The sequence below is a fragment of the Salvelinus alpinus genome, chromosome 5 (assembly GCF_045679555.1).
Source record: "Salvelinus alpinus chromosome 5, SLU_Salpinus.1, whole genome shotgun sequence".
NCBI lineage: Eukaryota > Metazoa > Chordata > Actinopteri > Salmoniformes > Salmonidae > Salvelinus > Salvelinus alpinus.
The window spans coordinates 11631219-11657045 of NC_092090.1; the positions used below are offsets into that span (position 1 = coordinate 11631219).

General features: G+C 47.2%; 1 protein-coding gene across 4 annotated transcripts in view; it reads right to left on the bottom strand.

Moving 5' to 3' along the window:
- The window catches only part of tmod2 (tropomodulin 2), a 51480-nt gene that overhangs the window by 14622 nt on the left and 11031 nt on the right, over positions 1-25827 (bottom strand). For 2 of the 4 annotated variants that reach the window (XM_071400588.1, XM_071400587.1), the window contains exons 2-3: positions 17818-18028; positions 15929-16085 (exon numbers count right to left, since the gene is read on the bottom strand). In XM_071400588.1, coding sequence (XP_071256689.1) covers positions 15929-16085; positions 17818-17943 — 283 coding nt within the window. In that variant the 5' untranslated portion in view covers positions 17944-18028. Of the gene's footprint in view, positions 1-15928; positions 16086-17030; positions 17052-17139; positions 17163-17817; positions 18029-25827 lie in introns of those variants that run through there. The other 2 variants (XM_071400589.1, XM_071400590.1) reach the window with 2 other exon arrangements.

A 25827-nucleotide genomic window follows, 5' to 3' on the forward strand; every position in this document is an offset into this window, starting at 1 on the left:
TGTTATTGAAAGTTGTATTGTCAATCTTGTTTTGTATTTAACGCCACTTTAAATGTGTACATGACACTGCAACAAAATTTCCCCATGGGGACAATAAAGTAAGTAAGTAAGTAAGTAAGTAAGTAAGGAGATGCAGGACACTACTAGTGTTTAACCCAGGGGAGATGCAGGACACTACTAGTGTTTAACCCAGGGGAGATGCAGGACACTACTAGTGTTTAACCCAGGGGAGATGCAGGACACTACTAGTGTTTAACCCAGGGGAGATGCAGGACCCTACTAGTGTTTAACCCAGGGGAGATGCAGGACCCTACTAGAGTTTAACCCAGGGGAGATGCAGGACCCTACTAGTGTTTAACCCAGGGGAGATGCAGGACACTACTAGTGTTTAACCCAGGGGAGATGCAGGACACTACTGGTGTTTAACCCAGGGGAGATGCAGGACACTACTGGTGTTTAACCCAGGGGAGATGCAGGACACTACTAGTGTTTAACCCAGGGGAGATGCAGGACACTACTAGTGTCTAACCCAGGGGAGATGCAGGACACTACTAGTGTCTAACCCAGGGGAGATGCAGGACACTACTAGTGTCTAACCCAGGGGAGATGCAGGACACTACTAGTGTTTAACCCAGGGGAGATTCAGGACACTACTGGTGTTTAACCCAGGGGAGATGCAGGACACTACTAGTGTTTAACCCAGGGGAGATGCAGGACCCTACTAGTGTTTAACCCAGGGGAGATGCAGGACACTACTAGTGTTTAACCCAGGGGAGATGCAGGACACTACTAGTGTTTAACCCAGGGGAGAGGCAGGACACTACTAGTGTTTAACCCAGGGGAGAGGCAGGACACTACTAGTGTTTAACCCAGGGGAGAGGCAGGACCCTACTAGTGTTTAACCCAGGGGAGATGCAGGACACTACTAGTGTTTAACCCAGGGGAGAGGCAGGACACTACTAGTGTTTAACCCAGGGCCTGCATTTGGTCTTCAACGAGGTCCACAATTAAAATTGGTTATATTTCCTGACCATCAAAATTGGCAACAAAGAAAAGAAAAGATCCTATGTCATTTTGGGGAATTTGATGCTCCTGGACTGTCTTAGGTGATTATTAGAGCTGGACAGTCAAACTGCATGACTGTACGTCCATTATTAATTGTACAGGTTATATTTGGTTTGAGTCATTTTAAAGTATATTGAGTTTGTTTCCCCCCACAAAAACAAAATTTCATGTATTTATTTTTTTGTTATTTTTTTGGTACTCAAATCACGCCGCGGGACAGATTGGCCGGATCCAGCCCGCGGGCCGTATGTTTGACACCCCTGCTCTAACCCTTCCTATCTGGACGGGTCGTATTGTTCTTCTAGGAAGCACATCGACTGCTTAGCCCTGACTGTCCGCGTGTGTGTGTGTGTGTGTGTGTGTGTGTGTGTGTGTGTCTGTGTGTGTGTGTGTTCCATTCTGTAATTGTATAATACAGCTATCATTTGTCTCAATTATGTCTATTTGAACTAACACAACATTAGTCAATGTTTCATGTCTCACACACACACACACACACACACACACAGTATTCTATTTCTCATTACACACATTTTCCATGCTCTCACTCTCTCTGCCTGCATATCTATACAGCAGTCTGTAATTACTGTACCTAGGAATGACATCACCACCAGCGAACCAGAGCACACACCGCAGAACCATATCTCACTGGGGAACACACACAAGACATTTCCATTACTCATGTACTTGTCTTGTTGAGTTCATTTTCTCTGAGCTGTGTTGAGATTGATGTCATGATGTTTTTGCTCTGGGGTCTCTAGAGGTCGTTTTATCCATAACGCTAACTCCTAGCGGCTAACGTATATTAGCTGCTCCAACTCATTCTGAGGTCATTTTATCCATAACGCTAACTCCTAGCGGCTAACGTATATTAGCTGCTCCAACTCATTCTGAGGTCATTTTATCCATAACGCTAACTCCTAGCGGCTAACGTATATTAGCTGCTCCAACTCATTCTGAGGTCATTTTATCCATAACGCTAACTCCTAGCGGCTAACGTATATTAGCTGCTCCAACTCATTCTGAGGTCATTTTATCCATAACGCTAACTCCTAGCGGCTAACGTATATTAGCTGCTCCAACTCATTCTGAGGTCATTTTATCCATAACGCTAACTCCTAGCGGCTAACGTATATTAGCTGCTCCAACTCATTCTGAGGTCGTTTTATCCATAACGCTAACTCCTAGCGGCTCATGTGTGTCTACTACAGCGGTCTTTAGAGAACACACCAACAAAGCCAGAGACAAGACACACAGAGAGCGAGCGAGGGCTAGAGAGAGAGAGACAGCGAGCGAGGGCTAGAGAGAGAGAGAGCGAGCGAGGGCTAGAGAGAGAGCGAGCGAGGGCTAGAGAGAGAGCGAGCGAGGGCTAGAGAGAGAGCGAGCGAGGGCTAGAGAGAGAGCGAGCGAGGGCTAGAGAGAGAGCGAGCGAGGGCTAGAGAGAGAGCGAGCGAGGGCTAGAGAGAGAGCGAGCGAGGGCTAGAGAGAGAGCGAGCGAGGGCTAGAGAGAGAGCGAGCGAGGGCTAGAGAGAGAGCGAGCGAGGGCTAGAGAGAGAGAGAGAGAGAGCTAGAGAGAGAGAGCGAGGGCTAGAGAGAGAGAGAGAGAGAGCTAGAGAGAGAGCGAGGGCTAGAGAGAGAGAGAGAGCGAGGGCTAGAGGGAGCGAGAGAGAGAGAGAGGGCTAGAGAGAGAGAGCGAGGGCTAGAGAGAGAGCGAGAGAGAGAGAGAGACTGCAGGATGGATGGACTGTATCTAAGTGGTACAGTGTGTTCTACTGCAGGACGGACTGTATCTAAGTGGTACAGTGTGTTCTACTGCAGGACGGACTGTATCTAAGTGGTACAGTGTGTTCTACTGCAGGACGGACTGTATCTAAGTGGTACAGTGTGTTCTACTGCAGGACGGACTGTATCTAAGTGGTACAGTGTGTTCTACTGCAGGACGGACTGTATCTAAGTGGTACAGTGTGTTCTAGTGCAGGACGGACTGTATCTAAGTGGTACAGTGTGTTCTACTGCAGGACGGACTGTATCTAAGTGGTACAGTGTGTTCTACTGCAGGACGGACTGTATCTAAGTGGTACAGTGTGTTCTACTGCAGGACGGACTGTATCTAAGTGGTACAGTGTGTTCTACTGCAGGGCGGACTGTATCTAAGTGGTACAGTGTGTTCTACTGCAGGACGGACTGTATCTAAGTGGTACAGTGTGTTCTACTGCAGGATGGACTGTATCTAAGTGGTACAGTGTGTTCTACTGCAGGACGGACTGTATCTAAGTGGTACATTGTGTTCTACTGCAGGATGGACTGTATCTAAGTGGTACAGTGTGTTCTACTGCAGGACGGACTGTATCTAAGTGGTACAGTGTGTTCTACTGCAGGATGGACTGTATCTAAGTGGTACAGTGTGTTCTACTGCAGGACGGACTGTATCTAAGTGGTACATTGTGTTCTAGTCTGCTCTGTCTGGTTGCTGCTATTTCTGTCTGTCCTGTGTAGCGTCTACCCATGAACCCTTCTGCTTTGTCTCGGTGTGTGTGTGTGTGTGTGTGTGTGTGTGTGTGTGTGTGTGGAGACAGAGAGCAGACATCTTTACATAACACAGCTGGAGATCTTCATCAGACTGAGGAGACAAGACCGTCTGCATCGCTCCCTCCCTCCCCGTCTCTCTCCCTCCTTCAGTCAGGCCCAGAGGCATTGCCATGGAAACCCAGCAGAAGGAAAGAGAGACAGGAAGTCACGGAACAGAGAGTAAAGTCTCAACTCCTCTATGCTGCTGCTGGGGCAACTAACTTGTTGTCCAGACGTTACAACACACAGCTACATACAGAGGCTGACCCTAACCTCTTCAGCACGTAACCCTTTAACGTAGTTGTTACACATCGATTACACTTTCACTCCTATTTCATATACAGTACCACTCAACAGTTTGGACACACCTACTCATTCAAGGGTTTTTCTTATTTATTTAAAAAAAAACTATTTTCTACATTGTAGAATAATAGTGAAGATATCAAAACTATGAAATAACACATATGGAATCATGTAGTAACCAAAAAAGTGGAACACAAATCAAAATATATTTTATATTTTGTGTTATTTCATAGTTTAATGTCTTCACTATTATTCTACAATGTAGAAAATAGTAAAAATAAAGAAAAACCTTTAAATGATACCAGTCAAAGGTGTCCAAATACAGTCCCAGACAACCCCATCAGCGCCCCCCCCCAACTCTAAAATAATATACAGTAGCCTTTACCTTCAGTAGCCCCTCCCCCTCTTCTCCTGCCACACAACTCCCTCAAGGAGAACAGCCTCTGTGCCTCTGCCCCCAACCCCCCCACTTTAAAAACAGGAAAATGATACAGTGACCGTTTCCTTCATGGGAATGTATGAACTCACTACTAGAAGTGGCTCTGAATAAGTGCGTCTGCTAAATGACTCTAATTGTGCTTCAGTCCCCTCCCCGCCCCTCCAACATAACACCCTCCGTGCCCCCCTACTCTCCAGTCTAAAAGGCAGTCTCGAGGGGGCCTTGGCACTTCCTGAAAAGCCTCTAAACAGTAAATACAGCCATTACCCACAACACCCCACTTCCTGTGTCAGGCCCTCTGGAGGAGAGTCAGTTACCAGTTAGCCTACTATCTCCAGCACTTACAGCCACAGTTACAGCCTTCTGGTTAACACACAGTGGTTGAAATGTCCCTGCATTACATTTTCCTTTCTCTACAGGTGATATCCTACATGTCAAATATCTGTGAGGTTGTATGTACTACAGACACTCTAGGTCCTGCTGGGTGCTTCTCTCTGTGTCTGTCTATAATGGGGGTAACTGAAACTGTTGTCCACAGGTACCGACACAGAATGGCCGTCTAATAGCTGTTTATTGGCTTTCAGGAAGTGAAGTCAAGCCAGAGAGAATGAGTGAGACAGAAACACACAGAGACAGAGAGAGACAAAGAGAGCAAGAGAGAGAGAGAGCAAGAGAGAGAGAGAGAGAAAGAGAGCGAGCAAGAGAGAGAGAGAGAGACACAGAGAGAAAGAGCGAGAGAGTGCCACAGAGAGTCCAGTCATAGCCACATCTCAAACCCTCTACACTGTTTCTCAACCCTTTCCTGTAATTTCTCACCAGCTGCTACAGAGCTGTAACCTCTCTACAGGCTGCTACAGAGCTGTAACCTCTCTACAGGCTGCTACAGAGCTGTAACCTCTCTACAGGCTGCTACAGAGCTGTAACCTCTCTACAGGCTGCTACAGAGCTGTAACCTCTCTACAGGCTGCTACAGAGCTGTAACCTCTCTACAGGCTGCTACAGAGCTGTAACCTCTCTACAGGCTGCTACAGAGCTGTAACCTCTCTACAGGCTGCTACAGAGCTGTAACCTCTCTACAGGCTGCTACAGAGCTGTAACCTCTCTACAGGCTGCTACAGAGCTGTAACCTCTCTACAGGCTGCTACAGAGCTGTAACCTCTCTACAGGCTGCTACAGAGCTGTAACCTCTCTACAGGCTGCTACAGAGCTGTAACCTCTCTACAGGCTGCTACAGAGCTGTAACCTCTCTACAGGCTGCTACAGAGCTGTAATCTCTCTACAGGCTGCTACAGAGCTGTAACCTCTCTACAGGCTGCTACAGAGCTGTAACCTCTCTACAGGCTGCTACAGAGCTGTAACCTCTCTACGGGCTGCTACAGAGCTGTAACCTCTCTACGGGCTGCTACAGAGCTGTAACCTCTACGGGCTGCTACAGAGCTGTAACCTCTCTACAGGCTGCTACAGAGCTGTAACCTCTCTACAGGCTGCTACAGAGCTGTAACCTCTATACAGGCTGCTACAGAGCTGTAACCTCTCTACAGGCTGCTACAGAGCTGTAACCTCTCTACAGGCTGCTACAGAGCTGTAACCTCTCTACAGGCTGCTACAGAGCTGTAACCTCTCTACAGGCTGTTACAGAGCTGTAACCTCTACAGGCTGCTACAGAGCTGTAACCTCTCTACAGGCTGTTACAGAGCTGTAAACTCTCTACAGGCTGCTACAGAGCTGTAACCTCTCTACAGGCTGCTACAGAGCTGTAACCTCTCTACAGGCTGTTACAGAGCTGTAACCTCTCTACAGGCTGCTACAGAGCTGTAACCTCTCTACAGGCTCTAGGTCCTGCTGGGTGCTTCTCTCTGTGTCTGTCTATAAATGGGGGTAACTGAAACTGTTGTCCACAGGTACCGACACAGAATGGCCGTCTAATAGCTGTTTATTGGCTTTCAGGAAGTGAAGTCAAGCCAGAGAGAATGAGTGAGACAGAAACACACAGTGAGACAGAGAGAGACAAAGAGAGCAAGAGAGAGAGAAAGAGAGAGAGAGAGCAAGAGAAGTCTAAGGGCCTCATTGCCAACATCCTGAAGTATCCCTTTCACCAGGCAAAGGGTAGCTAACTAGGAGGCTGGTGGTGACTGGTTCGCTACGGCGAAGCAAGAGAGTCACCTGTGCGATGTGTATAACCAGAGGCAGAGCCTGTCTTCACACTCATCGCTTGCTCCCCTGCAGCTCACCAGCTGATGTAGGCTGTGTGTACTGGGTGTGACGTGTCCTTCACTGCTGAACAGAACTGGGATGCACATCTGTGCTGCTAATATTAAATTGTGCTCATCACTGAAAAGCTCTCAATCTCTCCAGAAACTCTTGTCCAGTCCACTTAGTCCGATTTTGGTGACCATGGTGTGTAAAACACAAATCACTTTACGGTCTAATCGAATGTAAATTCCACTAGACTAATTAAATCAGCCCCTGCTGATAACAAGAGTTGTTGCTATGGTCTGTCACCACACACACAGTGGGGTGAGGGAAAAGGAATGTGTGTGAGGTTATTCCTGACAGACTTCCTCTCCAGAGATCAGGGGCCATGACATCATGGTTCTGGAATTCTACCGGAGGGAACAACCCTAAACCTGCTCTATATACATACTGGAGGTAACAACCCTAACCCTGCTCTATATACATACTGGAGGTACCAACCCTAACCCTGCTCTATATACATACTGGAGGTACCAACCCTCACCCTGCTCTATATACATACTGGAGGTACCAACCCTCACCCTGCTCTATATACATACTGGAGGAACCAACCCTCACCCTGCTCTATATACATACTGGAGGTACCAACCCTCACCCTGCTCTATATACATACTGGAGGTACCAACCCTCACCCTGCTCTATATACATACTGGAGGAACCAACCCTAACCCTGCTCTATATACATACTGGAGGTAACAACCCTCACCCTGCTCTATATACATACTGGAGGTACCAACCCTCACCCTGCTCTATATACATACTGGAGGTACCAACCCTCACCCTGCTCTATATACATACTGGAGGTACCAACCCTCACCCTGCTCTATATACATACTGGAGGTAACAACCCTCACCCTGCTCTATATACATACTGGAGGTACCAACCCTCACCCTGCTCTATATACATACTGGAGGTAACAACCCTCACCCTGCTCTATATACATACTGGAGGTAACAACCCTCACCCTGCTCTATATACATACTGGAGGTACCAACCCTAACCCTGCTCTATATACATACTGGAGGTACCAACCCTAACCCTGCTCTATATACATACTGGAGGTACCAACCCTCACCCTGCTCTATATACATACTGGAGGTACCAACCCTCACCCTGCTCTATATACATACTGGAGGTACCAACCCTAACCCTGCTCTATATACATACTGGAGGTACCAACCCTAACCCTGCTCTATATACATACTGGAGGTACCAACCCTAACCCTGCTCTATATACATACTGGAGGTACCAACCCTAACCCTGCTCTATATACATACTGGAGGTACCAACCCTCACCCTGCTCTATATACATACTGGAGGTACCAACCCTCACCCTGCTCTATATACATACTGGAGGTACCAACCCTAACCCTGCTCTATATACATACTGGAGGTACCAACCCTAACCCTGCTCTATATACATACTGGAGGTACCAACCCTCACCCTGCTCTATATACATACTGGAGGTACCAACCCTCACCCTGCTCTATATACATACTGGAGGTACCAACCCTAAACCTGCTCTATATACATACTGGAGGTAACAACCCTCACCCTGCTCTATATACATACTGGAGGTACCAACCCTCACCCTGCTCTATATACATACTGGAGGTAACAACCCTCACCCTGCTCTATATACATACTGGAGGTACCAACCCTAACCCTGCTCTATATACATACTGGAGGTACCAACCCTCACCCTGCTCTATATACATACTGGAGGTACCAACCCTCACCCTGCTCTATATACATACTGGAGGTACCAACCCTCACCCTGCTCTATATACATACATACTGGAGGTACCAACCCCTAACCCTGCTCTATATACATACTGGAGGTACCAACCCTAACCCTGCTCTATATACATACTGGAGGTAACAACCCTCACCCTGCTCTATATACATACTGGAGGTACCAACCCTCACCCCGCTCTATATACATACTGGAGGTACCAACCCTAACCCTGCTCTATATACATACTGGAGGTACCAACCCTCACCCTGCTCTATATACATACTGGAGGTACCAACCCTAACCCTGCTCTATATACATACTGGAGGTACCAACCCTCACCCTGCTCTATATACATACTGGAGGTACCAACCCTAACCCTGCTCTATATACATACTGGAGGTACCAACCCCTAACCCTGCTCTATATACATACTGGAGGTACCAACCCTCACCCTGCTCTATATACATACTGGAGGTACCAACCCTAACCCTGCTCTATATACATACTGGAGGTACCAACCCCTAACCCTGCTCTATATACATACTGGAGGTACCAACCCTAACCCTGCTCTATATACATACTGGAGGTACCAACCCTCACCCTGCTCTATATACATACTGGAGGTACCAACCCTCACCCTGCTCTATATACATACTGGAGGTACCAACCCTAACCCTGCTCTATATACATACTGGAGGTACCAACCCTAACCCTGCTCTATATACATACTGGAGGTAACAACCCTAACCCTGCTCTATATACATACTGGAGGTACCAACCCTAACCCTGCTCTATATACATACTGGAGGTACCAACCCTAACCCTGCTCTATATACATACTGGAGGTAACAACCCTCACCCTGCTCTATATACATACTGGAGGTACCAACCCTAACCCTGCTCTATATACATACTGGAGGTACCAACCCTAACCCTGCTCTATATACATACTGGAGGTACCAACCCTAACCCTGCTCTATCTACATACTGGAGGTAACAACCCTAACCCTGCTCTATATACATACTGGAGGTACCAACCCTCACCCTGCTCTATATACATACTGGAGGTACCAACCCTCACCCTGCTCTATATACATACTGGAGGTAACAACCCTAACCCTGCTCTATATACATACTGGAGGTAACAACCCTAACCCTGCTCTATATTCATACTGGAGGTACCAACCCTCACCCTGCTCTATATACATACTGGAGGTACCAACCCTCACCCTGCTCTATATTCATACTGGAGGTACCAACCCTCACCCTGCTCTATATACATACTGGAGGTACCAACCCTCACCCTGCTCTATATACATACTGGAGGTAACAACCCTCACCCTGCTCTATATACATACTGGAGGTACCAACCCTCACCCTGCTCTATATACATACTGGAGGTACCAACCCTCACCCTGCTCTATATACATACTGGAGGTAACAACCCTAACCCTGCTCTATATACATACTGGAGGTACCAACCCTCACCCTGCTCTATATACATACTGGAGGTACCAACCCTAACCCTGCTCTATATACATACTGGAGGTACCAACCCTAACCCTGCTCTATATACATACTGGAGGTACCAACCCTCACCCTGCTCTATATACATACTGGAGGTACCAACCCTAACCCTGCTCTATATACATACTGGAGGTACCAACCCTAACCCTGCTCTATATACATACTGGAGGTACCAACCCTAACCCTGCTCTATATACATACTGGAGGTACCAACCCTCACCCTGCTCTATATACATACTGGAGGTAACAACCCTCACCCTGCTCTATATACATACTGGAGGTACCAACCCCTAACCCTGCTCTATATACATACTGGAGGTACCAACCCTAACCCTGCTCTATATACATACTGGAGGTACCAACCCTAACCCTGCTCTATATACATACTGGAGGTACCAACCCTCACCCTGCTCTATATACATACTGGAGGTACCAACCCTCACCCTGCTCTATATACATACTGGAGGTACCAACCCTCACCCTGCTCTATATACATACTGGAGGTACCAACCCTAACCCTGCTCTATATACATACTGGAGGTACCAACCCTAACCCTGCTCTATATACATACTGGAGGCAACAACCCTCACCCTGCTCTATATACATACTGGAGGTAACAACCCTCACCCTGCTCTATATACATACTGGAGGTACCAACCCTAACCCTGCTCTATATACATACTGGAGGTACCAACCCTAACCCTGCTCTATATACATACTGGAGGTACCAACCCTAACCCTGCTCTATATACATACTGGAGGTACCAACCCTCACCCTGCTCTATATACATACTGGAGGTAACAACCCTAACCCTGCTCTATATACATACTGGAGGTACCAACCCTCACCCTGCTCTATATACATACTGGAGGTAACAACCCTCACCCTGCTCTATATACATACTGGAGGCAACAACCCTCACCCTGCTCTATATACATACTGGAGGTAACAACCCTAACCCTGCTCTATATACATACTGGAGGTACCAACCCTAACCCTGCTCTATATACATACTGGAGGTAACAACCCTCACCCTGCTCTATATTCATACTGGAGGTACCAACCCTCACCCTGCTCTATATACATACTGGAGGTAACAACCCTCACCCTGCTCTATATACATACTGGAGGAACCAGCCCTAACCCTGCTCTATATACATACTGGAGGTACCAACCCTCACCCTGCTCTATATACATACTGGAGGTACCAACCCTCACCCTGCTCTATATACATACTGGAGGTAACAACCCTCACCCTGCTCTATATACATACTGGAGGTAACAACCCTAACCCTGCTCTATATACATACTGGAGGTACCAACCCTCACCCTGCTCTATATACATACTGGAGGTACCAACCCTAACCCTGCTCTATATACATACTGGAGGTAACAACCCTCACCCTGCTCTATATACATACTGGAGGTACCAACCCTAACCCTGCTCTATATACATACTGGAGGTACCAACCCTCACCCTGCTCTATATACATACTGGAGGTACCAACCCTAACCCTGCTCTATATACATACTGGAGGTACCAACCCTAACCCTGCTCTATATACATACTGGAGGTACCAACCCTCACCCTGCTCTATATACATACTGGAGGTACCAACCCTCACCCTGCTCTATATACATACTGGAGGTAACAACCCTCACCCTGCTCTATATACATACTGGAGGTAACACCCCTAACCCTGCTCTATATACATACTGGAGGTACCAACCCCAACCCTGCTCTATATACATACTGGAGGTACCAACCCTCACCCTGCTCTATATACATACTGGAGGTACCAACCCCAACCCTGCTCTATATACATACTGGAGGTACCAACCCTCACCCTGCTCTATATACATACTGGAGGTAACAACCCTCACCCTGCTCTATATACATACTGGAGGTAACAACCCTAACCCTGCTCTATATACATACTGGAGGTACCAACCCTAACCCTGCTCTATATACATACTGGAGGTACCAACCCTCACCCTGCTCTATATACATACTGGAGGTACCAACCCCAACCCTGCTCTATATACATACTGGAGGTACCAACCCTCACCCTGCTCTATATACATACTGGAGGTAACAACCCTCACCCTGCTCTATATACATACTGGAGGTACCAACCCTAACCCTGCTCTATATACATACTGGAGGTAACAAACCTAACCCTGCTCTATATACATACTGGAGGTACCAACCCTCACCCTGCTCTATATACATACTGGAGGTACCAACCCTCACCCTGCTCTATATACATACTGGAGGTACCAACCCTCACCCTGCTCTATATACATACTGGAGGTACCAACCCTCACCCTGCTCTATATACATACTGGAGGTACCAACCCTCACCCTGCTCTATATACACATACTGGAGGTACCAACCCTCACCCTGCTCTATATACATACTGGAGGTACCACCCCTAACCCTGCTCTATATACATACTGGAGGTAACAACCCTCACCCTGCTCTATATACATACTGGAGGTACCAACCCTCACCCTGCTCTATATACATACTGGAGGTACCAACCCTCACCCTGCTCTATATACATACTGGAGGTAACAACCCTCACCCTGCTCTATATACATACTGGAGGTACCAACCCTCACCCTGCTCTATATACATACTGGAGGTACCAACCCTCACCCTGCTCTATATACATACTGGAGGTAACAACCCTCACCCTGCTCTATATACATACTGGAGGTAACAACCCTCACCCTGCTCTATATACATACTGGAGGTAACACCCCTCACCCTGCTCTATATACATACTGGAGGTAACAACCCTCACCCTGCTCTATATACATACTGGAGGTAACAACCCTCACCCTGCTCTATATACATACTGGAGGTAACAACCCTCACCCTGCTCTATATACATACTGGAGGTAACACCCCTAACCCTGCTCTATATACATACTGGAGGTAACAACCCTCACCCTGCTCTATATACATACTGGAGGTACCAACCCTAACCCTGCTCTATATACATACTGGAGGTACCAACCCTAACCCTGCTCTATATACATACTGGAGGTACCAACCCCAACCCTGCTCTATATACATACTGGAGGTAACAACCCTCACCCTGCTCTATATACATACTGGAGGTACCAACCCTCACCCTGCTCTATATACATACTGGAGGTAACAACCCTAACCCTGCTCTATATACATACTGGAGGTACCAACCCTCACCCTGCTCTATATACATACTGGAGGTACCAACCCTCACCCTGCTCTATATACATACTGGAGGTAACAACCCTCACCCTGCTCTATATACATACTGGAGGTACCAACCCTCACCCTGCTCTATATACATACTGGAGGTACCAACCCTAACCCTGCTCTATATACATACTGGAGGTACCAACCCTCACCCTGCTCTATATACATACTGGAGGTACCAACCCTCACCCTGCTCTATATACATACTGGAGGTAACAACCCTCACCCTGCTCTATATACATACTGGAGGTACCAACCCTCACCCTGCTCTATATACATACTGGAGGTAACAACCCTCACCCTGCTCTATATACATACTGGAGGTAACAAACCTAACCCTGCTCTATATACATACTGGTACTGGGGGACATTAAAGGTGTATTCCTACCCAGAAGTGTGTGTGTGTGTGTGTGTGTGTGTCCTAGCCCAAGGAAATCCCTCAGTATTGTAGTAGGACTGTACCACCATATTGCTTTTTTCTCCCTCACTATTCTCTCTGTCTCTCCCAGCCCACACTCCTCCTCCTCTCTCAGCTGTGTGTTGTGTAAGACCAGAGTAGACCTGCATTAGTAATACATGCAGAAGTGGACTGATTACAGCTGAGAGCAAACACACACACACACACACACACACACACACACACACACACACACACACACACACACACACACACACACACACACACACACACACACACACACACACACACACACACACACACACACACACACACACACACACACACACACACACACACACACACACACACACACACACACACACACACACACACACACACACACACACACACACACACACACACACGGGGCTGACACTTAGAAAGTCAACATGCCTGCAATACAATACACACCTGTCTGAAACAGAGCCTTCCCTTCAAGACCACAAACATTAACCACAACATCTAAACATTACCCACACCATCTCTAGTCACCCACACCATCTCTAGTCACCCACACCATCTCTAGTCACCCACACCATCTCTAGTCACCCACACCATCTCTAGTCACCCACACCATCTCTAGTCACCCACACCATCTCTAGTCACCCATACCATCTCTAGTCACCCACACCATCTCTAGTCACCCACACCATCTCTAGTCACCCACACCATCTCTAGTCACCCACAACATCTCTAGTCACCCACACCATCTCTAGTCACCCACACCATCTCTAGTCACCCACAACATCTCTAGTCACCCACACCATCTCTAGTCACCCACACCATCTCTAGTCACCCACAACATCTCTAGTCACCCACAACATCTCTAGTCACCCACAACATCTCTAGTCACCCACAACATCTCTAGTCACCCACAACATCTCTAGTCACCCACAACATCACCCACAAAACTCCATTTGTTTGGCGCGTTATGTTAAGTATTCCACAGCCTTAGGCACGTCATCAAGGCTTGACGAAAATTCCAAAAAGTATCCGTAAAGTTCGTAGGAACATGTCAAACGTTTTTAATAATCAATCCTCAGGTTGTTTTTAACATCAATAATCGATCATATTTCAACCGGACTGTAAACTATTCAATACTGGAGAGAAAGAAAATGTCGAGCAACCAGTGTCGAGCACATGAACTAATGTAAGGACCTCCGTCTATCCACTGACACGTTTTGATAAATCTCTCTAATTTTTCAGAATAAAAGCTTGAAACTATGTCTAAAGACTGTTCACACCCTGAGGAAGACATTGGAAAAGGAATCTGGTTGATATCCCTTCAAATGGACGAAAGGCAGGCAATGGAACAGTGATTTTTCAAAATAAGAGTCACTTCCGGTTTGGATTTCCTCAGGTTTTCGCCTGCAAAATCAGTTCTGTTATACTCACAGACAATATTTTGACAGTTTTGGAAACTTTAGAGTGTTTTCTATCCTACTCTGTCAATTATATACATATTCTAGTATCTGGACCTGAGAAATAGGCAGCTTACATTGGGAACGTTATTTTTCCAAACATAAAAATTCTGCCCCCTAGCTTCAAGAAGTTAGATCCGAGTGATACGTTACAATGTATATTTGTAGCAAACAGAGCGAATGAGAGACACAAGCCCACAGCCACCGCTTGCTCCTCATCATCATGTCTCAGTGGTGGGCCGCATCAGTTATATTTCAGATGACGTCATGCATTTTGGAGTAGAATATCATTTCTCAGTCATTCTCCTAACCCCCCCCCCCGGCTACTTTTGCCACAGCACCTGAGAAAAATCGTAGGGGAAACACTGCACACGGTCTGAACATACACCAGGTTCCCCCTACCTTTCCTCTCTCCAGAGAAAGACACAACATTATCTCTGTCTTTATACTCCAGGGCCTCCTACCTTTCCTCTCTCTAGAGAAAGACACTACATCATCTCTGTCTTTGTACTCCAGGGCCTCCTACCTTTCCTCTCTCCAGAGAAAGACACTACATCATCTCTGTCTTTATGCTCCAGGGCCTCCTACCTTTCCTCTCTCCAGAGAAAGACACTACATCATCTCTGTCTTTATACTCCAGGGCCTCCTACCTTTCCTCTCTCCAGAGAAAGACACTACATCATCTCTGTCTTTATGCTCCAGGGCCTCCTACCTTTCCTCTCTCCAGAGAAAGACACTACATCATCTCTGTCTTTATACTCCAGGGCCTCCTACCTTTCCTCTCTCCAGAGAAAGACACTACATCATCTCTGTCTTTATGCTCCAGGGCCTCCTACCTTTCCTCTCTCCAGAGAAAGACACTACATCATCTCTGTCTTTATACTCCAGGGCCTCCTACCTTTCCTCTCTCCAGAGAAAGACACAACATCATCTCTGTCTTTGTACTCCAGGGCCTCCTTCTCCAGAAAACTGAGTAGTTTCTCTCTGCTGTAGGGGCCGGTGGCTGCTTTCACTGTGTGGTCCTTCTGACGCATCGACGCTGGCAGCAATGCATTCTGGGGGGGGAGACACGGAGGAGTGGATACATGGGTTTATTGACTGATTGGTGAATTCATGTGCCATGTTTAAAAACATCAGGGCTGCAATTGGTGCTGTGTTGGGTGGAGTTTCTATGGTTGCCTAGTTAGTGGATCTCCTTCATGCTGTGTATAAGTGAAAGACAAGAAGAATGTTTATGATGCTCTCTACTTGAGATGTAACACATTGTCCTATTCCCAATACTTCTGTTGGTGTGTATTGTGTAATATACTTATAAAGGGCTGTTTAATCTCACTCTGGCCCTTGAAAAGGAACATAAACCTCTCAGACCTGGAGGGGTATCACTACTCTGCTCCTCCTCTACTCTGCCGCGCCTCCTCCTCCTCTACTCTGCCGCGCCTCCTCCTCCTCTACTCTGCTGCGCCTCCTCTACTCTGCTGCCCCTCCTCCTCCTCTACTCTGCCGCGCCTCCTCCTCTACTCTGCCGCGCCTCCTCCTCTACTCTGCCGCGCCTCCTCCTCTACTCTGCCGCGCCTCCTCCTCCTCCTCTGCCGCGCCTCCTCCTCTACTCTGCCGCGCCTCCTCCTCCTCCTCTGCCGCGCCTCCTCCTCTACTCTGCCGCGCCTCCTCCTCCTCCTCTACTCTGCGTGCTAATCAACATAGAAAGGCTTTGCAGACTGCATGCAGAATCACCACACACTCTCTCTCCTTCTCCCTTAGATTTCCCAACATTGAGAGTTGAGGATTGCGAGAGTTGGGAGGTTAAAAGTTGATAAGAATGAGATGTCTGTCTGGCGAACAAGGAGAAAACACAAGGAAGACACAGAAACAGACTGAGACACCCCCCCCTCCATACCTCTGGGTCCATCTCCTTCAGAGCAGTGAGACCCCACCCCCCCCCCTCCATACCTCTGGGTCCATCTCCTTCAGAGCAGTGAGACCCCCCCCCCCCCCCTCCATACCTCTGGGTCCATCTCCTCCAGAGCAGTGAGACCCCCCCCCCCCCCCCCCTCCATACCTCTGGGTCCATCTCCTCCAGAGCAGTGAGACCCCCCCCCCCCCCCTTCATACCTCAGGGTCCATCTCCTCCAGAGCAGTGAGACCCCCCCCTCCTCCATACCTCAGGGTCCATCTCCTCCAGAGCAGTGAGACCCCTCCCTCCTCCATACCTCAGGGTCCATCTCCTCCAGAGCAGTGAGACCCCCCCCCCCCCTCCATACCTCTGGGTCCATCTCCTCCAGAGCAGTGAGACCCCCCCCTCCTCCATACCTCTGGGTCCATCTCCTCCAGAGCAGTGAGACCCCCCCCTCCTCCATACCTCAGGGTCCATCTCCTCCAGAGCAGTGAGACCCCCCCTCCTCCATACCTCAGGGTCCATCTCCTCCAGAGCAGTGAGACCCCCCCCTCCTCCATACCTCTGGATCCATCTCCTCCAGAGCAGTGAGACCCCCCCCCCTCCATACCTCTGGGTCCATCTCCTCCAGAGCAGTGAGACCCCCCCCCTCCTCCATACCTCAGGGTCCATCTCCTCCAGAGCAGTGAGACCCCCCCTCCTCCATACCTCAGGGTCCATCTCCTCCAGAGCAGTGAGACCCCCCCCCCCCTCCATAACTCAGGGTCCATCTCCTCCAGAGCAGTGAGACCCCCCCCCTTCCATACCTCAGGGTCCATCTCCTCCAGAGCAGTGAGACCCCCCCTTCATACCTCAGGGTCCATCTCCTCCAGAGCAGTGAGACCCCCCCTTCATACCTCAGGGTCCATCTCCTCCAGAGCAGTCTCCAGTTGTTTGAGTTCCTGCTCTGACAGGTTGTTAAGGAGCTCATCCTCGTCAATCTCCTTGTACTTCTCCAGGTCTTTCTTAAACGACAAAGCCATGTTCTCTCTCTGCTACACCAACTGCAGTCCGGGGAGTTTGTCTGTGTCCCTCTGGGTCCAAGTGTCACACCTAGGGACAGGTAACCTGTAGAGAGACAGAGGGATGGAGACAGAGAGGCAGGCAGGCAGGCAGACAGACAGACAGGTAGGCAGGCAGACAGACAGACAGAGAGGTAGGCAGACAGGCAGACAGAGAGGTAGGCAGACAGAGGGGATGGCAGACAGACAGAGGTAGGCAGACAGACAGAGAAGATGATAACATTTGAGTTAGTGGGATCAAAGTAGGTCATGTAATTAAAGCCAGTCAGACAACGTCTTAAACATCACATAAACTGGGTGGGTTGAGCCCTGGATGCTGATTGGCTGACAGCCGTGGTTCCAGCCCTGGATGCTGATTGGCTGACAGCTGTGGTATATCAGACCGTATACCACGGGTACGACAAACAAATCACTTTTTACTGTTCTAATTATGTTGATAACCAGTTTATAATAACAATAAGGCACTTCTGGGATTTGTGTTATCTGGCCAATATCGGTGTGTTGGGCCAGTAACCGAAAGGTTGCTAGATCAAATCCCTGAGCTGACAAGATAAAAATCTGTCGTTCTGCCCCTGAACAAGGCAGTTAACCCACCGTTCCCCGGTAGGCCGCCATTGTAAATAAGAATGTGTTCTTAACTGACTTGCCTAGTTAAATAAAGATTAAATCAAACTAATAATCAAGCCATTGACTAGTTGAATCAGGTATGTTTGTCTGGGGCAACAACAACGTGCGCTGCTGGAGGCACAGGAGGACCGGAGTTGGGAAACACTGGTGTAAACTAAAGTTGAGTGGAGTTCAATCTTCTGTGACCTCTGGGCGGTGGCTGGTATTTTATTTTATGCGCGGCAGTCTTGGGGAAGCTGTGCGGTTTAGAGGGAACATTGGTTAGTTCTCTCTCCCACATCGTTCTCTCTCTCTGTTCTGGTCTCTCTCCCACATCGTTCTCTCTGTTCTGGTCTCTCTCCCGCATCGTTCTCTCTCTGTTCTGGTCTGTTCTCTCTCCCACATCGTTCTCTCTCTCTGTGCTGGTCTGTTCTCTCTCCCACATCATTCTCCCTCTCTGTTCTGGTCTCTCTCCCACATCGTTCTCTCTCTCTGTTCTGGTCTGGTCTCTCTCCCACATCGTTCTCTCTCTCTGTTCTGGTCTGTTCTCTCTCCCACATCGTTCTCCCTCTCTGTTCTGGTCTGTTCTCTCTCCCACATCGTTCTCTCTCTCTGTTCTGGTCTGTTCTCTCTCCCACATCGTTCTCCCTCTCTGTTCTGGTCTGTTCTCTCTCCCACATCGTTCTCCCTCTCTGTTCTGGTCTGTTCTCTCTCCCACATCGTTCTCTCTCTCTGTTCTGGTCTGGTCTCTCTCCCACATCGTTCTCTCTCTCTGTTCTGGTCTGGTCTCTCTCCCACATCGTTCTCTCTCTCTGTTCTGGTCTGGTCTCTCTCCCACATCGTTCTCTCTCTCTGTTCTGGTCTGGTCTCTCTCCCACATCGTTCTCCCTCTCTGTTCTGGTCTGGTCTCTCTCCCACATCGTTCTCCCTCTCTGTTCTGGTCTGGTCTCTCTCCCACATCGTTCTCTCTCTCTGTTCTGGTCTGGTCTCTCTCCCACATCGTTCTCTCTCTCTGTTCTGGTCTGGTCTCTCTCCCACATCGTTCTCTCTCTCTGTTCTGGTCTGGTCTCTCTCCCACATCGTTCTCTCTCTCTGTTCTGGTCTGTTCTCTCTCCCACATCGTTCTCTCTCTCTGTTCTGGTCTGGTCTCTCTCCCACATCGTTCTCTCTCTCTGTTCTGGTCTGTTCTCTCTAGAATTAGAGGTTTACTGTCCACTCCTCCATTAAGGTTTTGTGTAGGCTTCCCCTGGGGTGATGTTTTGTGTAGGCTTCCCCTGGGGTGATGTTTTGATAACCGTGTAAATCTCTCTAGGACAAGGTGACTTTAATCAATATATTGGCCTGTATTTACCTCCCAAAAATGAAATGCTAATTAGCTGCTAACGTGGCTATCATAAAGAACTACAAATACCATGATGATCTGGAACAGACTGAAGAATCGAGGTAAAGGTAAGAATCCCGGGATTAACTATCTAAATGTATTCATGAATAAATTGGCTACATTTCTTTCAAATTGACAATTCCGTTAACTGTCTTGTGCAAGTTTTAAATTGACACAATACCTGTTAGTAAAGGTGTCAGCTAGAGACAACCTGCAGGAGCTAGCTGGGATTTGTAGTTTTACATGATGTCTACTTTAATGCTAATTAGCATTTTAGAATCGGAGAGTAAATACAGCCGAATATATTGATAAAAGTCACCTTTTAAATGAATTGTAGAAAAACAATTGGAAACATTTCCCTGTTTAACCGTTAGGTTTTCTGGGTATTCTGACACCTCCACTGTGGTGCTCTATAGCAGGGGGATAACAGGGGATAACAGGCTCACTCTGCCCTGATGGAAAGGGAATGAGAGCAGATGACATGTCAGTATTCATGATGATAGTAATGTTGATCGCATCCGTCGCTGGCTATTGATGATGTAAATCAGGTTCTGAAGACTGGGATAAAGCGGGTCACATCCGAGGTCCAGTACACAGCCTGATGTTAATACCAGACCAGGTATGGACCCCCTACTCAGAAATAACATGACTGAATAAGTTCCGGACGATGTCGCCTATTCTAACAGGTTATAGGCCATGTTTAAATCTATCGTCGGCCTAACTAAGCCCTGAACCTCGTCACAATTCAAGCCAGGAGTTAAATATCCATGATGGTAAAAGCAAACTACCTGCAGCCAGTTTATCTGTGGGATAATAACATGTGTTTCAGTCCCCTGTTGGACCGACCGGCAGCTTTCAACGTCTAGAAAACACTTTCTGACAGAAAACATTCTGACATTGTAGAGACAAATCCACAACACAGACAGACCCATCAGCATCTAAACCACCGGACTGTTAAGTAGAGACAAATCCACAACACAGACAGACCCATCAGCATCTAAACCACCTGACTGTTAAGTAGAGACAAATCCACAACACAGACAGACCCATCAGCATCTAAACCACCAGACTGTTAAGTAGAGACAAATCCACAACACAGACAGACCCATCAGCATCTAAACCACCTGACTGTTAAGTAGAGACAAATCCACAACACAGACAGACCCATCAGCATCTAAACCACCTGACTGTTAAGTAGAGACAAATCCACAACACAGACAGACCCATCAGCATCTAAACCACCGGACTGTTAAGTAGAGACAAATCCACAACACAGAGAGACCCATCAGCATCTAAACCACCTGACTGTTAAGTAGAGACAAATCCACAACACAGACAGACCCATCAGCATCTAAACCACCTGACTGTTAAGTAGAGACAAATCCACAACACAGACAGACCCGTCAGCATCTAAACCACCTGTTAAGTAGAGACAAATCCACAACACAGACAGACCCATCAGCATCTAAACCACCTGACTGTTAAGTAGAGACAAATCCACAACACAGACAGACCCATCAGCATCTAAACCACCTGACTGTTAAGTAGAGACAAATCCACAACACAGACAGACCCATCAGCATCTAAACCACCTGACTGTTAAGTAGAGACAAATCCACAACACAGACAGACCCATCAGCATCTAAACCACCTGACTGTTAAGTAGAGACAAATCCACAACACAGACAGACCCATCAGCATCTAAACCACCTGACTGTTAAGTAGAGACAAATCCACAACACAGACAGACCCATCAGCATCTAAACCACCTGACTGTTAAGTAGAGACAAATCCACAACACAGACAGACCCATCAGCATCTAAACCACCTGACTGTTAAGTAGAGACAAATCCACAACACAGACAGACCCATCAGCATCTAAACCACCTGACTGTTAAGTAGAGACAAATCCACAACACAGACAGACCCATCAGCATCTAAACCACCTGACTGTTAAGTAGAGACAAATCCACAACACAGACAGACCCATCAGCATCTAAACCACCTGACTGTTAAGTAGAGACAAATCCACAACACAGACAGACCCATCAGCATCTAAACCACCGGACTGTTAAGTAGAGACAAATCCACAACACAGACAGACCCATCAGCATCTAAACCACCTGACTGTTAAGTAGAGACAAATCCACAACACAGACAGACCCATCAGCATCTAAACCACCAGACTGTTAAGTAGAGACAAATCCACAACACAGACAGACCCATCAGCATCTAAACCACCAGACTGTTAAGTAGAGACAAATCCACAACACAGACAGACCCATCAGCATCTAAACCACCTGACTGTTAAGTAGAGACAAATCCACAACACAGACAGACCCATCAGCATCTAAACCACCTGACTGTTAAGTAGAGACAAATCCACAACACAGACAGACCCATCAGCATCTAAACCACCTGACTGTTAAATAGAGACAAATCCACAACACAGACAGACCCATCAGCATCTAAACCACCTGACTGTTAAGTAGAGACAAATCCACAACACAGACAGACCCATCAGCATCTAAACCACCTGACTGTTAAGTAGAGACAAATCCACAACACAGACAGACCCATCAGCATCTAAACCACCTGACTGTTAAGTAGAGACAAATCCACAACACAGACAGACCCATCAGCATCTAAACCACCGGACTGTTAAGTAGAGACAAATCCACAACACAGACAGACCCATCAGCATCTAAACCACCTGACTGTTAAGTAGAGACAAATCCACAACACAGACAGACCCATCAGCATCTAAACCACCGGACTGTTAAGTAGAGACAAATCCACAACACAGACAGACCCATCAGCATCTAAACCACCTGACTGTTAAGTAGAGACAAATCCACAACACAGACAGACCCATCAGCATCTAAACCACCTGTTAAGTAGAGACAAATCCACAACACAGACAGACCCATCAGCATCTAAACCACCGGACTGTTAAATAGAGACAAATCCACAACACAGACAGACCCATCAGCATCTAAACCACCTGACTGTTAAGTAGAGACAAATCCACAACACAGACAGACCCATCAGCATCTAAACCACCTGTTAAGTAGAGACAAATCCACAACACAGACAGACCCATCAGCATCTAAACCACCTGACTGTTAAGTAGAGACAAATCCACAACACAGACAGACCCATCAGCATCTAAACCACCGGACTGTTAAGTAGAGACAAATCCACAACACAGACAGACCCATCAGCATCTAAACCACCTGACTGTTAAGTAGAGACAAATCCACAACACAGACAGACCCATCAGCATCTAAACCACCTGACTGTTAAGTAGAGACAAATCCACAACACAGACAGACCCATCAGCATCTAAACCACCTGACTGTTAAGTAGAGACAAATCCACAACACAGACAGACCCATCAGCATCTAAACCACCTGTTAAGTAGAGACAAATCCACAACACAGACAGACCCATCAGCATCTAAACCACCTGTTAAGTAGAGACAAATCCACAACACAGACAGACCCATCAGCATCTAAACCACCGGACTGTTAAGTAGAGACAAATCCACAACACAGACAGACCCATCAGCATCTAAACCACCGGACTGTTAAGTAGAGACAAATCCACAACACAGACAGACCCATCAGCATCTAAACCACCTGACTGTTAAGTAGAGACAAATCCACAACACAGACAGACCCATCAGCATCTAAACCACCGGACTGTTAAGTAGAGACAAATCCACAACACAGACAGACCCATCAGCATCTAAACCACCGGACTGTTAAGTAGAGACAAATCCACAACACAGACAGACCCATCAGCATCTAAACCACCGGACTGTTAAGTAGAGACAAATCCACAACACAGACAGACCCATCAGCATCTAAACCACCGGACTGTTAAGTAGAGACAAATCCACAACACAGACAGACCCATCAGCATCTAAACCACCGGACTGTTAAGTAGAGACAAATCCACAACACAGACAGACCCATCAGCATCTAAACCACCGGACTGTTAAGTAGAGACAAATCCACAACACAGACAGACCCATCAGCATCTAAACCACCTGACTGTTAAGTAGAGACAAATCCACAACACAGACAGACCCATCAGCATCTAAACCACCTGACTGTTAAGTAGAGACAAATCCACAACACAGACAGACCCATCAGCATCTAAACCACCAGACTGTTAAGTAGAGACAAATCCACAACACAGACAGACCCATCAGCATCTAAACCACCAGACTGTTAAGCTCTGAGCTCCATTAGCTGTGACTGGAAGACAGAGTGGCCAGTGAGGTCTGACTGGAAACCACTGACTTACAGCCCAATCTACACACACGTCATTCTCTTACCACAATGTCAACTCAGCTCTTACGTCATCTACCTACTTCCTCTGTGTAGTCATCACCACCTTCACACTGAACCACTCTCACAGGTTATAAACCTACTTCCTCTGTGTAGTCATCACCACCTTCACACTGAACCACTCTCACAGGTTATAAACCTACTTCCTCTGTGTAGTCATCACCACCTTCACACTGAACCACTCTCACAGGTTATAAACCTACTTCCTCTGTGTAGTCATCACCACCTTCACACTGAACCACTCTCACAGGTTATAAACCTACTTCCTCTGTGTAGTCATCACCACCTTCACACTGAACCACTCTCACAGGTTATAAACCTACTTCCTCTGTGTAGTCATCACCACCTTCACACTGAACCACTCTCACAGGTTATAAACCTACTTCCTCTGTGTAGTCATCACCACCTTCACACTGAACCACTCTCACAGGTTATAAACCTACTTTCTCTGTGTAGTCATCACCACCTTCACACTGAACCACTCTCACAGGTTATAAACCTACTTCCTCTGTGTAGTCATCACCACCTTCACACTGAACCACTCTCACAGGTTATAAACCTACTTTCTCTGTGTAGTCATCACCACCTTCACACTGAACCACTCTCACAGGTTATAAACCTACTTTCTCTGTGTAGTCATCACCACCTTCACACTCTGACAGGTTATTAACCTACTTTCTCTGTGTAGTCATCACCACCTTCACACTCTGACAGGTTATAAACCTACTTTCTCTGTGTAGTCATCACCACCTTCACACTCTGACAGGTTATAAACCTACTTTCTCTGTGTAGTCATCACCACCTTCACACTCTCACAGGTTATAAACCTACTTTCTCTGTGTAGTCATCACCACCTTCACACTCTCACAGGTTATAAACCTACTTTCTCTGTGTAGTCATCACCACCTTCACACTCTGACAGGTTATAAACCTACTTTCTCTGTGTAGTCATCACCACCTTCACACTCTCACAGGTTATAAACCTACTTTCTCTGTGTAGTCATCACCACCTTCACACTCTGACAGGTTATAAACCTACTTTCTCTGTGTAGTCATCACCACCTTCACACTCTCACAGGTTATAAACCTACTTTCTCTGTGTAGTCATCACCACCTTCACACTCTCACAGGTTATAAACCTACTTTCTCTGTGTAGTCATCACCACCTTCACACTCTCACAGGTTATAAACCTACTTTCTCTGTGTAGTCATCACCACCTTCACACTCTCACAGGTTATAAACCTACTTTCTCTGTGTAGTCATCACCACCTTCACACTCTCACAGGTTATAAACCTACTTTCTCTGTGTAGTCATCACCACCTTCACACTCTCACAGGTTATAAACCTACTTTCTCTGTGTAGTCATCACCACCTTCACACTGAACCACTCTCACAGGTTATAAACCTACTTCCTCTGTGTAGTCATCACTACCTTCACACTGAACCACTCTCACAGGTTATAAACCTACTTCCTCTGTGTAGTCATCACTACCTTCAC